We start from the raw sequence: 12,394 nt of genomic DNA on the forward strand, positions 1-12,394 counted from the left end.
CTTTGGGGTTCTCCGCTTCACCTCTGCAGAATGCTCACCTGTAGCACGGCTTTCATTGGCTGGAGGCTCACTGAGAAGGCAGTGAGTGGAGTGCACTGGCGGGAGGGGGGCTGGACGTCGTGTGGGCCTTAGAGGGAATGCCGAGAACTCCCATCATCCTGCTTCTGTTAATGGCTCAGGGTCTCAGACCTCATTCCCTACTCCCAGGCCAGGCTTGGCCATGACATTTGCTAACTGATACGTTCTCCTTGCCCAGGAAGCCACCTCATTCTTGCCCTCTATTCATGCCCGCCTGGCCCAGATTCATATGAAATGCCAGCTCTCTCTGGAGTCCAGACATGGTCTGCAGGAGCCCTGGGGTGTAGTAGGTCATGCTCTGGCTACTAACCCCGAGGAGGCCTGCTCAACTTACCAGCTGCTCCGAGGGCCAAAGATGAGGCTGTCTGTTGCTGTAAAGCAGTGCCTCTCAACTTTCCTAGCGCCGAGACCCTTTCATACAATTCCTCATGTGGTGGTGACCCCCAACCATAAAGTTATTTTCGTTGTTACTTCATAATTGTCATGAATCGGGCGACCCCTGTGGAAGGGTCGCACAGGTTGAGAACCGCTGCTGTAAAGGTTTATAGCCTGGAAAACCGTAGGGAGTGGTTCTACTCTGCCCTGTAGGGTTATGACGAATCAGAATAGACTCCGTGGCAGTGCTTTTTGTGGGACACTATCTTCCTTACCCCCCCTCCGCTGAGCCTAGCCCCTCCTCCCACCACTGTGAACTTACACAGCACTTAGCATGCCCTGTAATAATTCTTTAGCACCTGACGTGTGTAGGTATGTATGTATGTACGTATACACACAAACACACACCTACCATAATCACAAATATTCCATTTGAGAGCTATCTCCCTACCGGCCAGATGGCTTTTTAAATAGATTTTGACTTCACAACTTGAGGAGAGGGGACTTGGACCCCATGGGTGTCTTTTCTGGGTGGTGGTACAGTATGGCTGTTAAGATGGCATGTTCCTAGACTGACTTGGGCTCAGATCTTCCCCCTTCCCTGTGTGCCCTTGGGCGAGCTCTTGAGCTTCCAGTTTATCTTGAAACAGCTGGAAGTGATAGGACTTCTCCAATGGACTCCGTGAACTAACTCAGGGTGAGTCCTTCCTGAGACTACCTACCTACATCAGCTGGTCTCATTTGCCCACCAACATACAGTCTAGGGACTACTCTGGACCAGTAGCACTCAGGGCCCAGGCAGGACTTGGCTCTTAACAGAGGCCTGCTCCATATTTGCTGAATGGAGAAATTCTTAGGATTGAAGTCCATTACTATTTGCCTAGAATGCTGCCTGGGACATCGAGTGAATTCCGACTCATAGCAACCCCAGAGGTTAGGGTAGAACTGCCGTAGGTTTCTGAGGCTCTCAGTCTTTACAAGACTGCAACTCTTTCCGGAAGTCCAAGTCTCACCGTTCTCCCAAAGAGTGAGTGGGTTGGTGGTTTTGAACTGCTGACCTTGCAATTTGCTTTTAAAAAAATGTAACCATTGCCCCACTGGCTCCTTTGCCTGGGACATGGGAGCGTTGTAATTCTTTAATGTGGCAGGGTAACTGACAAGTGTCACTCACTGCTCAGGCTCACGTGCACAGCGCAAGACTAGGGTCAGAGATCAACAGGGGTGTGAGCTAAGGAGAGAGGCAGCCTCCCCTGGAGAAAGGAAGGAGGTTCCGGATAACACAGCTCTTGGACAAAGGGTCTTGGCTGCCCCGCCCTTCCCCTCCCTCCCTCTCCAGACCCAGCCAGCAGCTCCTGTATTCAAGCTATGCACTCACACTGGGACCAGGGCCAACCCCTGAGTGTACCTTCCAGGGGGTGGGGAAGCTCAGTGAGTGCTCTTTCCTCACAAGAAAGGCCACTGGAGCCCTCTCCTCAGCTCATTATCATACTATTGTCCACAAGGCCTGGTCTCTACGGATGCCCCCAAAGAATTAGTTCCAGCCCTTTCCCGTGGTGTTGGCTCCAGGGGCGGGGGTGGGGAGTGGGCAGGAGAAAGGCAGGGCTGCCCATTCAACAGAAACACCACTTCATCACAGCAAGGAGTTTATTTTCAGATCTGGCTGGTGCCTGGCTTTGTACTCGCTGCAGCAGGTAGTTATTTATAGCCAAAGTAAGGCTGTTTGAGCTGAGTTTTAAAAGTAAATAAATAAATAAACAGGAGGGGCTGCCTGTCTGGGGAACTGCACATTTCTCCAGAAGGACTGGGAATGCCAGGTCCCCAAAAGGGTGCAGTGAGAGGTGAGGGCTGGTCGCCACCTAAGGTCAGCCCTGGATGTCACACAAGCAGTCAACACAGGCCAGCTCCTACTGAGTGCTTACTGCTGGTCAGATGCATGCGGGGCTGGGGGCTTTGCAGGGATCACGTACTTCAATCGACACAAAGTGCTGTTATGATCCTTGTTACAGTGATGATGATACAGGCTGGGAGGGCCAGCCATACACCTAATAATGCACAGTTGGTAAGAGACGGGTGCATGCTTTCTGAACAAATGAGCTGCATTCTGGGAATGGGACAGGCTCTCACCTACAGGGCCACCACAGCTCAGCAGGACTTGGTCCTACTAGCTCTGTTGGCTTGCTCTCTTGGTCTTGATCTCTAAAGGAGAGTGTTTTGTGTCACCCACCAAGCACCACTAAGTGCTGGACATACAACCCTGGGAAGCAGTGGGCTGTGCATCGACCAGAGTGCAGACACGGAGAGCCTCGCCTTGCCAGTGTGCAGAACCCAGCACCTGCCCTTTGGATGGAAACTGATGCCCTCATAGCAGTCAGTGTGTGGCACTCGCTGAAGAACAAAGCCTAGACTAGCATCTGGTCAGGCACACCAGTTTTAGATGGCACTTTCTCGGCATCATCACCCTGGAATGGAAAATGACAAGGGAGGGGCCCTGTGTGGTGCTGGCTGGGAATTAGGGCAGCAGATTTTTAAACGGGGAGAAAAAAAACCAGATTCATCGATATAACAGACATTTCATTTAATTCTCTTGATTTTCAGGAAGACGTCTGGTGAGGGGGTGGGTGTATGCAGTGGGGAGATGTACGTGTGTGTAGTGGGAGATCTGGCACAGAAGGCACTTTCATTGTTAGCCACTGATGGCTAAAGCCACCAACTATAGGACCTTGACCCAAAGGGCTACTACTCCATAGTGGCTTGAGCTCCAAACCTTGGTGAACTTTCAACTCTCCTAATTACAGGGAAATGTGATCCTTTCCATGAATGGCCTTCCTTCCTGTTGTGGGTAAGCATTTGGGAACTACAGAAGTTATCAGAGATTGACTCTTACTGAACAATCTTGGCTCCAGCCAGGCTTATGACTTCAGTGTTTTTGGACACTACTTGGCAAAGCCGATAAAAGCCGTAGACAGCTGGTTTGGGGCTTACATTTTATCCGTCATTTGTGAGAAAACGTGCTCATGGGAAACAGCTTTGGGAGCGAGGTTTGGGAAGCTCAGCTCAACACTGGGTCTGTGTGCAGAGCGGGTGTCCTGGACTGCAGGGCCCAAACCAATTACATTAGGGGCTGGGACGTGATCAATCCTACGTCCCCAGGAGGGGCTCTTGGTGACATTCTGTGTTTCTAAATTGACAAGCTGGAAGGGCGAATTCTGGCTTTGTCTTTTCTCTCCTTCCTGGACCAAATAAATGATCCTTTGGGTAGGCTTCTGTGATGCTTCCGTGTTAGTTTATAACCGTAACTACATTTCACATCTGTGAGAAGATGAATCCCCAGTGCCTGGCGGCGGGCGGTGAGCGAGGATCGGCACTGAGCCCTCACTGTGAGGCTGCTGTCTCTTTGCTGTGGCACGGAGAGGCACACGGTGAGACTGTGTGAGGATGAGATCTCATTCATCTGAGCAAAGAAAGCCAACATCTGCAGCATGTTTAGGTAAAAAAATATCCTTTCCCCTTCTTAATACACTTCTTAGTCGAAGTTATTTTTGGAAACCCTTTGAAAATGCTAAGAACAAAGGATATCCAAAACCAAAAATCTTTGTCTGAGAGAATTTTAGGTAACAAGATGGGTGAATAGATGTCTTAAGTTCCTTTCCCTGTAACAAATTTTTGCAACCCGAATCACAAGATCTTTTTAGAAAATCCTACAGTTTTGACCAATGATGCCACATGGCTAATTATGTTCTTATGAAAACCTCCCACACATCTTAGGGCGCTCTGTGCAGTCAACATGTGACTTCATAGCATCAACTAAAAGGGTTCAAATTCAGGCTTACAGATCTGATAGGACTATTTCTATGCAGTTTGGATGTAGACATCCTGACAGGGACTCTAATTGATACTGGTTCTTAGAAACTTGTCTAGAGCCAATAGCTGCTCTGCTCTGGGTAGTGCTTCAGGTGACCAAGGACAAGAACATGTCTCTTCGCCTCCAGCCTCTGGGCCCATCTTTATCTAGCTTTGGCAGATCTCAATAATTATTTGGTAACTAAACTGTTCATAAATATCGATCTAACTATGTTTTTCATGACGAGGATCTGGATTTTAATGGTGACTTTAGCTTAAGATTACTACAGGCTAATGACTTAACTTCTCTATTCTGCTTTCTCCTTCTTTAAACCGCTGAATCACAGAGTCATAGAGTGCAAGCCCATGAAGAGGAGACTAATAGCTTGCAAACAAGGAAGTCCAAGGTCAACAGACGTGGGTAGTGCCCTTAAGTTGTTAGGGTAGTAGGGAACAGAATTCATCACCCCACTGAGTCCAGAGCGAGTGGGTTTGGACAGTAGACTACATTTTGCTGTTAAGTCTAACACAATGGAGAAGAGTTTAGGAGTCAAAGACTTCAAATAATATGCAACACCCACATAATACATGAACCCCACTAGGCTAATGAGGACCACGCAAAGGGTGGAGCAGCCCTAGAGAGGCTTCCCAACAGTGGGAGCCAACAGCAGCAGTGTACTCATTTTCCCCCAAAGAGAAAGCAGCCTTGACACTGACCGAGCAAGGGAACCCCCGGGAAAGCAGCCGGGGGAAGAGAAGAGCAGGCCCGGGAAGCAAAGCTCCTCAGGGAGGGAGGCAGTGTGGAGGAGCCCCTGCCCCTGGCCCAGGGAGTTTCAGCCCGTCCTTGCCACTCCTTTCCCTGTCAGCTCAGTAGGGTTTAGGCTTTAGCTCTGATAAAGATAAGCTGACATCTGGAGGAGGGGCGGAAACTAGGAGGTAGGAACCTATTTTTTCCAACAGGAGCACAGGCACCTTTCTGGACACCAAGCAGCCCCCTCTTCCATGCCTCTTACCAGCCTCTTTCTCTTTTCTTTCCATTCTCTCTCCTTCCCACTCATCTTTTTCCTTTCCTGAGATGCCTTTCAACTAGTCACTATGGCCACTCTTGTTGTGATTGCTGCTCAGTTGGCTCTCAAGGATGACTCTTGGCTAGGAGACTGAGGGAAGGAGGGAGAGTAGAACTAGGGAGGGAAGGAAGGAGAGAGGGAGGCAAAAGCAGCTTGGAAACAGATGCCCGAGGAGAACTTAAGGAGCCCACCATGTGTCTCAAAGAGGGGGCCAGCTGCCCCACAGCATGGGCATGCCTTCTGTGAGGTCGATCCGTGCTGATGCACACAAACCTGGTCCAAAATCTCAGAAACCTGCTCTTTCCCTCAGAAGGGCCTAGCAGCTGCTCTACAGCCCTTCCCCCACTCTTCTTTGTTTCTTTTTAATGTAAGGCCTCGAGCTTACACACACTTAGTTTTCTCACCCTAAACATGACAACACCAAACAAAATAAAAGGCAGCTCTCATGGTCATCTCCGTAGAACTGCTTCCCCAGATCTGGGGCTGCTGGCAGTTTACTTCTCTGGAAGTTATTCTGAAAGCTACGATGCTAAAGGGTGAAGGATTACACACACCGAGTTCTAGCAGGCATGCGGGGCGTATCTTGCTGATAGGAGACATCCATAATTGCAGTTATAAGGAGGTACAAAGAAGTGGATTAAATTATTTGAGGGGGGCTGGGGGGAAAAGTGGGTGGCGAAAGGTTTTTCTAGCATCATCTTCGCAATACCTGAAGGACACTGGCAATCCTAATGACTACTGAGAGAACTCAAAATCTCGGTCTAGGTCAAAGTCAATATGGACTCAAGTATAAAACTTTCAAGATTCATGCGACCAGAGTATAGAAACTGAGAATCTATAAGCCAGAGAAGGGATCTGAAAAGGAGCCAGGATATGGAAATCCAAGTGTTGAGGGTGGAAAGGGCTGGAGGGATGAGAGCCAGAGGAGAGGTAGAAGGGGGCCTAGGGGAGTGGGCTCCTCTTGGGCTGCAATGTAAGCAAGGCAGGCAGCCCTGCGGGTGGGTACAAGAGCGGGGAAAGCTCCTGCCCAGGGACAGGAACAGGGGCCCCATGGTCATGTCAGACCACTCACCCAGCACGGCTGTCTCTACGAGGGCTGGAGAGTCAGTTCCCCACCCCACTCACCCACTCATTTCCCCAAAGACCTTTTCCTCTGTCAAACTGCTCCCAAAGACCACATGACAGAGTTCGGGTGCATGTCTGTGTGGATATGCAAGTCAGTGGGATCATGGCACATGCTGGGAAGAAAGGAAGCCGGGGACCGGGAGCTGCTCCTTTCACTGAAGGCGAGAGTAGCACAGATGCAGGGAAGCCTGAAGAGGCTGCGCTGAGGGATGCTTATGTAGCGCCAGGGAGAGGAGGGGCAGGGAAGTGCCTAGGGACCACTCTGCCGGGTGGGGACTGGGGTGGGGACTGTGTGGAAGCCTGGCCAGTGCTGATGAGGGCTGCTGGGGAAGCAGGGGGCTTCAGCTAAGGCCCAGGGGCTGGCAGAAGTGAGAGCGGGAAGTCCTGGAGAGGCAGCAGAAGGGCGGATTATGGTCTCCCATGGCTTCCATTCTGGAGTGTTCATATTCAGGGCGACCTTCTAGAACACAGGCTGGGTTTTCCAGCCCCAACTCAACAGGTAATTTTCTCTGTTTGGAGTATCTCGATCCTACTTTCCTTGCTGACATCCAACTGTCCTTCAGCCCAACCTCCATTTCCTCCATGAAACTCTTCTTGACTCCCTACCAGACCCAATGGGGTGTCTATTGACTTGTAGTTGGTAAGCTGTTCCTCATGCCTTGCTGTTAACACAAGTCTCTTTATGCCTGCTTTCTTTTGCCTATGGAACTGGAAACACTTCTCAGGGAGGAGGCAATGTCTTACCCATCTCTGGATAGCTCTTGCAACTTGACTCATGCATTGGAGATGCCCCATGCTTATTGAATAAAACTGACCCCTTGGCTCCCAGGAAGAGTGAACAAGGGCAACTTCTCCTGAGCCCAGGTCAATTGCAATTGCTCAGTGCAGGTGAATTGCTTGACAAAAGGTTTGCAATGGTAACATTTTTCAGTAGATGTATCAAGAACCCTGTCAAGTGTCTGGAGTTGACAACTGCTGACTTCCTGAATGGCCCTCCTCTGGAATCCCATGCTGGATCAGTGGCACAGGCCCAGAACAATGGAAAGACATTTAGGAATAAAGGGCCACTCTGACACCAATCCAAAGGCCTCGGCTTAGGTTTCATCTCCTTCAGAATGGAAGCAGGGACTGGGTGATGGGTATATTGGCACGACACACCAAATAATTTTCATGGGGCTTCAACCTATCAGATGCCAACTATTCCAAACACTTGTGTTCCTGTGTTTAAAATAGAGTACCCCTCTATTTTAGCCCTCAAACCTACACAGTGGTCCGAGTGGCTGAAAGGACAAAGGAGGAGAGTGACACTGAAATGCACTTGGAGTCTTGCGACCAACAAGTTCACTTCACACAATAACACACACACAAATAATAATAAAAAATAATTGTAAATTAAAAAAAATAGATTACTTCTACGACCTCATCTTAGCATGCAATATTCTAGACCAGTGTTTCCCAAAGTAGGTGCTACTGCCCCGAGGTGGGGAGAGTGGCGCTGAGTAATCCCGCCGCCCCCCCCCCCCCCCAAAGGAGGCACTAGGCCAAGTAAGTTTGGGAAGGTCTAGATGCAAACAAATGATCTCAAGATGCTCCTATGCCCCTGGATGAACACAAACCGTGATGCTAATACCCAAACTGTCCTCAAATTGTCTTTCATTTGGTGGTGAACCACCTAGGTCATTCCTAGGCCTCCTGTCCCGAACTGCTCTAAAGGAAGATTACAGACACTCTGGGGATAACGCAGCAGACTGTCAGCTCACCGAGATGGGGAAATAGTCAGGGCTGCGTTGTATAAGATTTGTGAAAAGAGCTTGTCAGAGGTGCTTGCCCGGGAAACAGATCATGTGTGTACAACTGGGCTTGCGGGCAGGGGGATGGTCTTTTAACCTCTCTAGAGCACTTGCAGGTTTGCTAAGGGCTACAACATATCCAATGTCTTCACAACAGGCAGGGCTGTCTTAACCCAGGGCACTGGGGGCTTCCAGACGAGCAAAATCAAACGGGGAACCTGGGTTTGGAGAAGTCTTTAAAAGTCATTTGATTCGACTGCATCATTTAGAGAAGGGCAAATCCACAAGTTCCCTGCCAGTGAGTGGATTCCAATGCACAGTGACCCTGCAGGGCAGTGGAGAACGGCTCCATGGGGCTCCTGAGCTGGCAAGTCTTCAGGGAAGCACACTGCCTCATCTTTCTCCTGCTGGTGGGTTCAAAGCACCAACCACGTGCTACTAGCCCAACAATTCATCCACAGCACCCCCAGGCCTCTGCTGGAAAGGTGGGCAGGGAGAAAAGCCCACATAGGTCAAGCTCTACATCCGAGCAAGTATGCAATGGATTAAAAGTAGAGCCAAGGCTAGAATCCAACTAGAACTCTTATTACTAAAGTAACGAAAAGCAAGGACAATAATAATATACTTCCTAAGCTTACTATATGCTTGAACATTTCCTGTTATTTCACAGAATCCTCCCAATCACCCTCTGAGGCAGGGAAAATACAATCCCAAAGGACAGAAATCCTGGGGAGGAGAAATGACTATCCCCAAGGGCAAACGGATTTTAAGTGGGTTCTGAACTCAGGTCTTTTCCAAAATTCTTCCCACTGCTGCTCAGTTTCATGTGAACAGACTGCAGGAAGAATGGTGGCTGCTTCAGGTTCCTGGAGGTGAAGTCTAGTTCATGAGAGCATGGACCAACACTTTGCCTCCTAAAGGCTACTAGCCCCTAAGCCGGTGGTTCTCAACCTGGGTCGCAACCCCTCTGGGGGTTGAAAGAACCTTTCATAGGGGTCGCCCGATTCACAACAGTAGCAAAATGACAGTTATGAAGTAGCAACGAAAATAATTGTATGGTTGGGGGTCACCACCACATGAGGAACTGCATTAAAGGGTTGTGGCATTAGGAAGGTTGAGAACCACTGCAACCTTAGACACACACTGCATAGAAACACTGGTTGCAACTCTTCCCCTTCTTCCATCCATTGTAATGTGACTGAGCAGCCAGCACCCATGCAGAGGCGGAGCCTCCTTGCCATTCCCTAAATCTGGGCTGGCCTTGTGACCTAAGGAGAGGCTGCGAGGCAAAGTGACATGGTGCCAACTCTGAACCTACGTGTCAACGCTGTGCACACTTTCCTTTGTTGCTTGGAGCCCTGCTGGCTGCCATGTGGGCAAGCTGGGGCTAGCCTGACTGGTGGAGGTTGACAGACCACAGTGCATCACAGCCAAATCGGTCCAACTGTCCCTTCAGGGCCAAGTTAGCTGCCCCGGGATCAGATCAGTGCAACTACACTTAGTAAAGGACTTCCTCCACAGGGCAGTTTAGTTCCACCCCCTGTTGAGAATTCGCCTTTTCACTCCAGATATGCTGGCGTGGCAAGGCAAGCATGCAGCAGGGGTCAGTCAAATGGGTTTGAAACCCTGGTCCTGGCCAATAATACATTGTGGTTTTTTCAGGTGATTTGTTATGTAGCAACAACGAAAGATACAGCCCTCAAACACAGACTTCCGTCTACCTGTTAACTTGCCCCGCACAGCCTTAACTTAAATGTTGTGGCGTCTTCCCCTTTAAATGTAGGGCACTGCAGGCCTGAGCTTGTGGGATCAGAATAAAAAGACAACTCCGCCAGCTTAGGTCACAATGACAATGCTCTGAAACCCATCTCTCCATCCTTCCCCCTAAGATCATCCACACCATTCATCCTTAAGGCCACAGAAAACCCACCACTTATGTCCTTTCCCACTCAGGCGCAGGGATCCCATGGAAGGACAGAACCAGCAAGGAGTGGCACACACCACCGGGACGTGCAGGTGCAAATGAATGGTCACGTACACACGTTTGCGAGTAAAGAGTGGCTGGGCGCGACTCACCGAGGGCACAGGTAAGTTGCCGTGCCGGCTGAGAAAGGAGTTAGAGACGGACACACTGATGCCCTGAGTGGCACTGCCGTCCTCGGGCGTGAAGGTCACTTTAGTTTGCTGGACACAGTAGGAGACAGAGGAGAGGGAAGCAGCAGCATAGGAGGCCTGCTGGACAGAAGGGAGAAGAGAGAGGACAGGGCAGAAGGGAGAAAAGCAGAGAAAAGTCAGGCATATATCCATCATATGATGGCAACGGAGGCTGCCCAGGGCCATTGTGGAGAGGGGCAGCTCTTTGGCTCATGAGTTCAGGGCTCAAAACGAAATATGTAACTGAACAAAAGGGTACTTTCCCTCTCTCCCTCGGGAAAGGTTGCAAAAGTTGACTTTCCTACGGGTGATGTGGTGTCCATTAGAAACAGGCTTGGAGCCATGCAGACCCAGGTTTGAGTCCTGGTTGTGCCACCTCTTTAGGGTTCTGAGCTCCTCTCCTGTGGTGACAGGCTGGGAGTCAGGCTGCCTGGGCTAGGATCTGGGCTCCGCCATCTATGAGCGAATTGGCCTTGGGCATTACCCAGTTCTTCACCTGTGACCTGGTGCCACAGTGGCAGCTCCTGGGTAGGCCTGGGTAGGATGAAGCACTTAGAACTGTGCGTAGAACAGTGCACAAGCTACCAGAGAAGAGTACAGTAGGGCTGCCCCCACATCTATCTGCCTCTGAGAGGGGATACCGCAGCCCTCACAGTGCATACCAGGCCACACGCTGAGGGAGCGCTGGCCTTGGCTCCCACTTCTAGCTCTGGGCTTTGAGTACCGTATATACTTACGTATAAGCCGAGTTCGTGGCCTCTAAGGAAAATCAGGGCAGCCCTTTCACATCCTTTTGCAATGGACAAGCGACGGCCCTGCTAGCCTGCGCGTCCCTGCTCGTACTCTACCCGGCTGGCCAGCACGCAAGCTAAAAGCACATCCAGCTCTGAGGAAGTCAGAGACACCCCTCGGGGGCGTACTCCTCCCTCCAGAGCATGGCTGCATCTAGGCTGCCATTCTAAAACACTGGCTGGTGTCTACTGGGGTCGTCAACCGGCAGCAAAGATTGGAAATAAGGGCTCAGAGGCAAGCAACAGGCCTCCCTGAGCTACCTAACCTGCCTGGTCCTGGTGCACACTTCCATCATGCCACAGCTGAGCCTTACTTCAGGGTGCATACCAAGGTCCGAACCTGGGAACTGTTTTTGTAGAGAAGGATAAAGAGACTGGGCCTGAAACACAAAGTGCTCTGTGTCAAGCCACCCTGCTTCAATGGAGCTTGTCTCAACTGGGGTGGCCAGGCCAGTGCTGGACTATAAGTCACTCTATAGCAGGAGGCCCGTATGTAAATGGAGTCCACAGATGGCCTGGATACAGACAGTGCCCTGTGCTCTGATAAAGTCCCCCTTTCTGGGAGGTCTATGTGAAAGCCAAAGAAGAGAGGAAAAACACAAGAGACGGTCTGCAGAGAAAGCCAATATTTTGAGTACAAGCCAGGCCCAGCTGCATCAGGCTGCTGTGGAAAAGCAGGCGTGCCCCCACTGACACCAGGGTGGGAGTAGGTACGCCAGGGCCCCAACATGGCAGAAAACAGTAAGGCCTGCCCAGTCGAGGGGCAGGCGCCATAATATAGTTCCTAGAAACCTGCTGGGATGGAGATTCTGATCACAAAGGGCAGACGAGGATGAAAGGTCGCTTACCAGCTGCCTTTGCTTGGGGGGCAGGGCAGGGGGTGGGGCCAGCTCCTGGCCGGAGTCTCCACTGCTGAAGGAGTCGTTGAAGCCATACACCTCCATGAGGTGCTTGTTCTTCTGCTGGTAGATGTGCTCGTTCTGCGGCGTCTGGTAGAACATGGAGGGCTGGGGCTCTGAGTAGTCCTCGAGCAGCTGCATGTAGGCCAGCACTGTGACACAGAGGAGGTGGCAGGTGAGTGGCAGCCCTGGGCTGCATGGGGATGCAGATGTACAGGCCAAGGCCTTAAAGCCTTGCTAGGAGAGAGAATCACACCCTGACCTTGTAATTCCCC

General features: G+C 50.7%; 1 protein-coding gene across 7 annotated transcripts in view; it reads right to left on the reverse strand.

Moving 5' to 3' along the window:
• The window catches only part of RAPGEF1 (Rap guanine nucleotide exchange factor 1), a 136,090-nt gene that overhangs the window by 27,608 nt on the left and 96,088 nt on the right, over positions 1-12,394 (reverse strand). For 3 of the 7 annotated variants that reach the window (XM_045288550.1, XM_045288553.1, XM_045288552.1), the window contains 2 exons: positions 12,069-12,271; positions 10,352-10,510 (listed from right to left, as the gene is read on the reverse strand). In XM_045288550.1, coding sequence (XP_045144485.1) covers positions 10,352-10,510; positions 12,069-12,271 — 362 coding nt within the window. The remainder of the gene's footprint in view (positions 1-10,351; positions 10,511-12,068; positions 12,272-12,394) is intronic. The other 4 variants (XM_045288551.1, XM_045288554.1, XM_004713241.2 and 1 more) reach the window with 2 other exon arrangements.

This window comes from Echinops telfairi, unplaced genomic scaffold (genome assembly GCF_000313985.2).
Source record: "Echinops telfairi isolate 266 unplaced genomic scaffold, ASM31398v2 ScPeMD7_22;HRSCAF=79, whole genome shotgun sequence".
Lineage (NCBI taxonomy): Eukaryota > Metazoa > Chordata > Mammalia > Afrosoricida > Tenrecidae > Echinops > Echinops telfairi.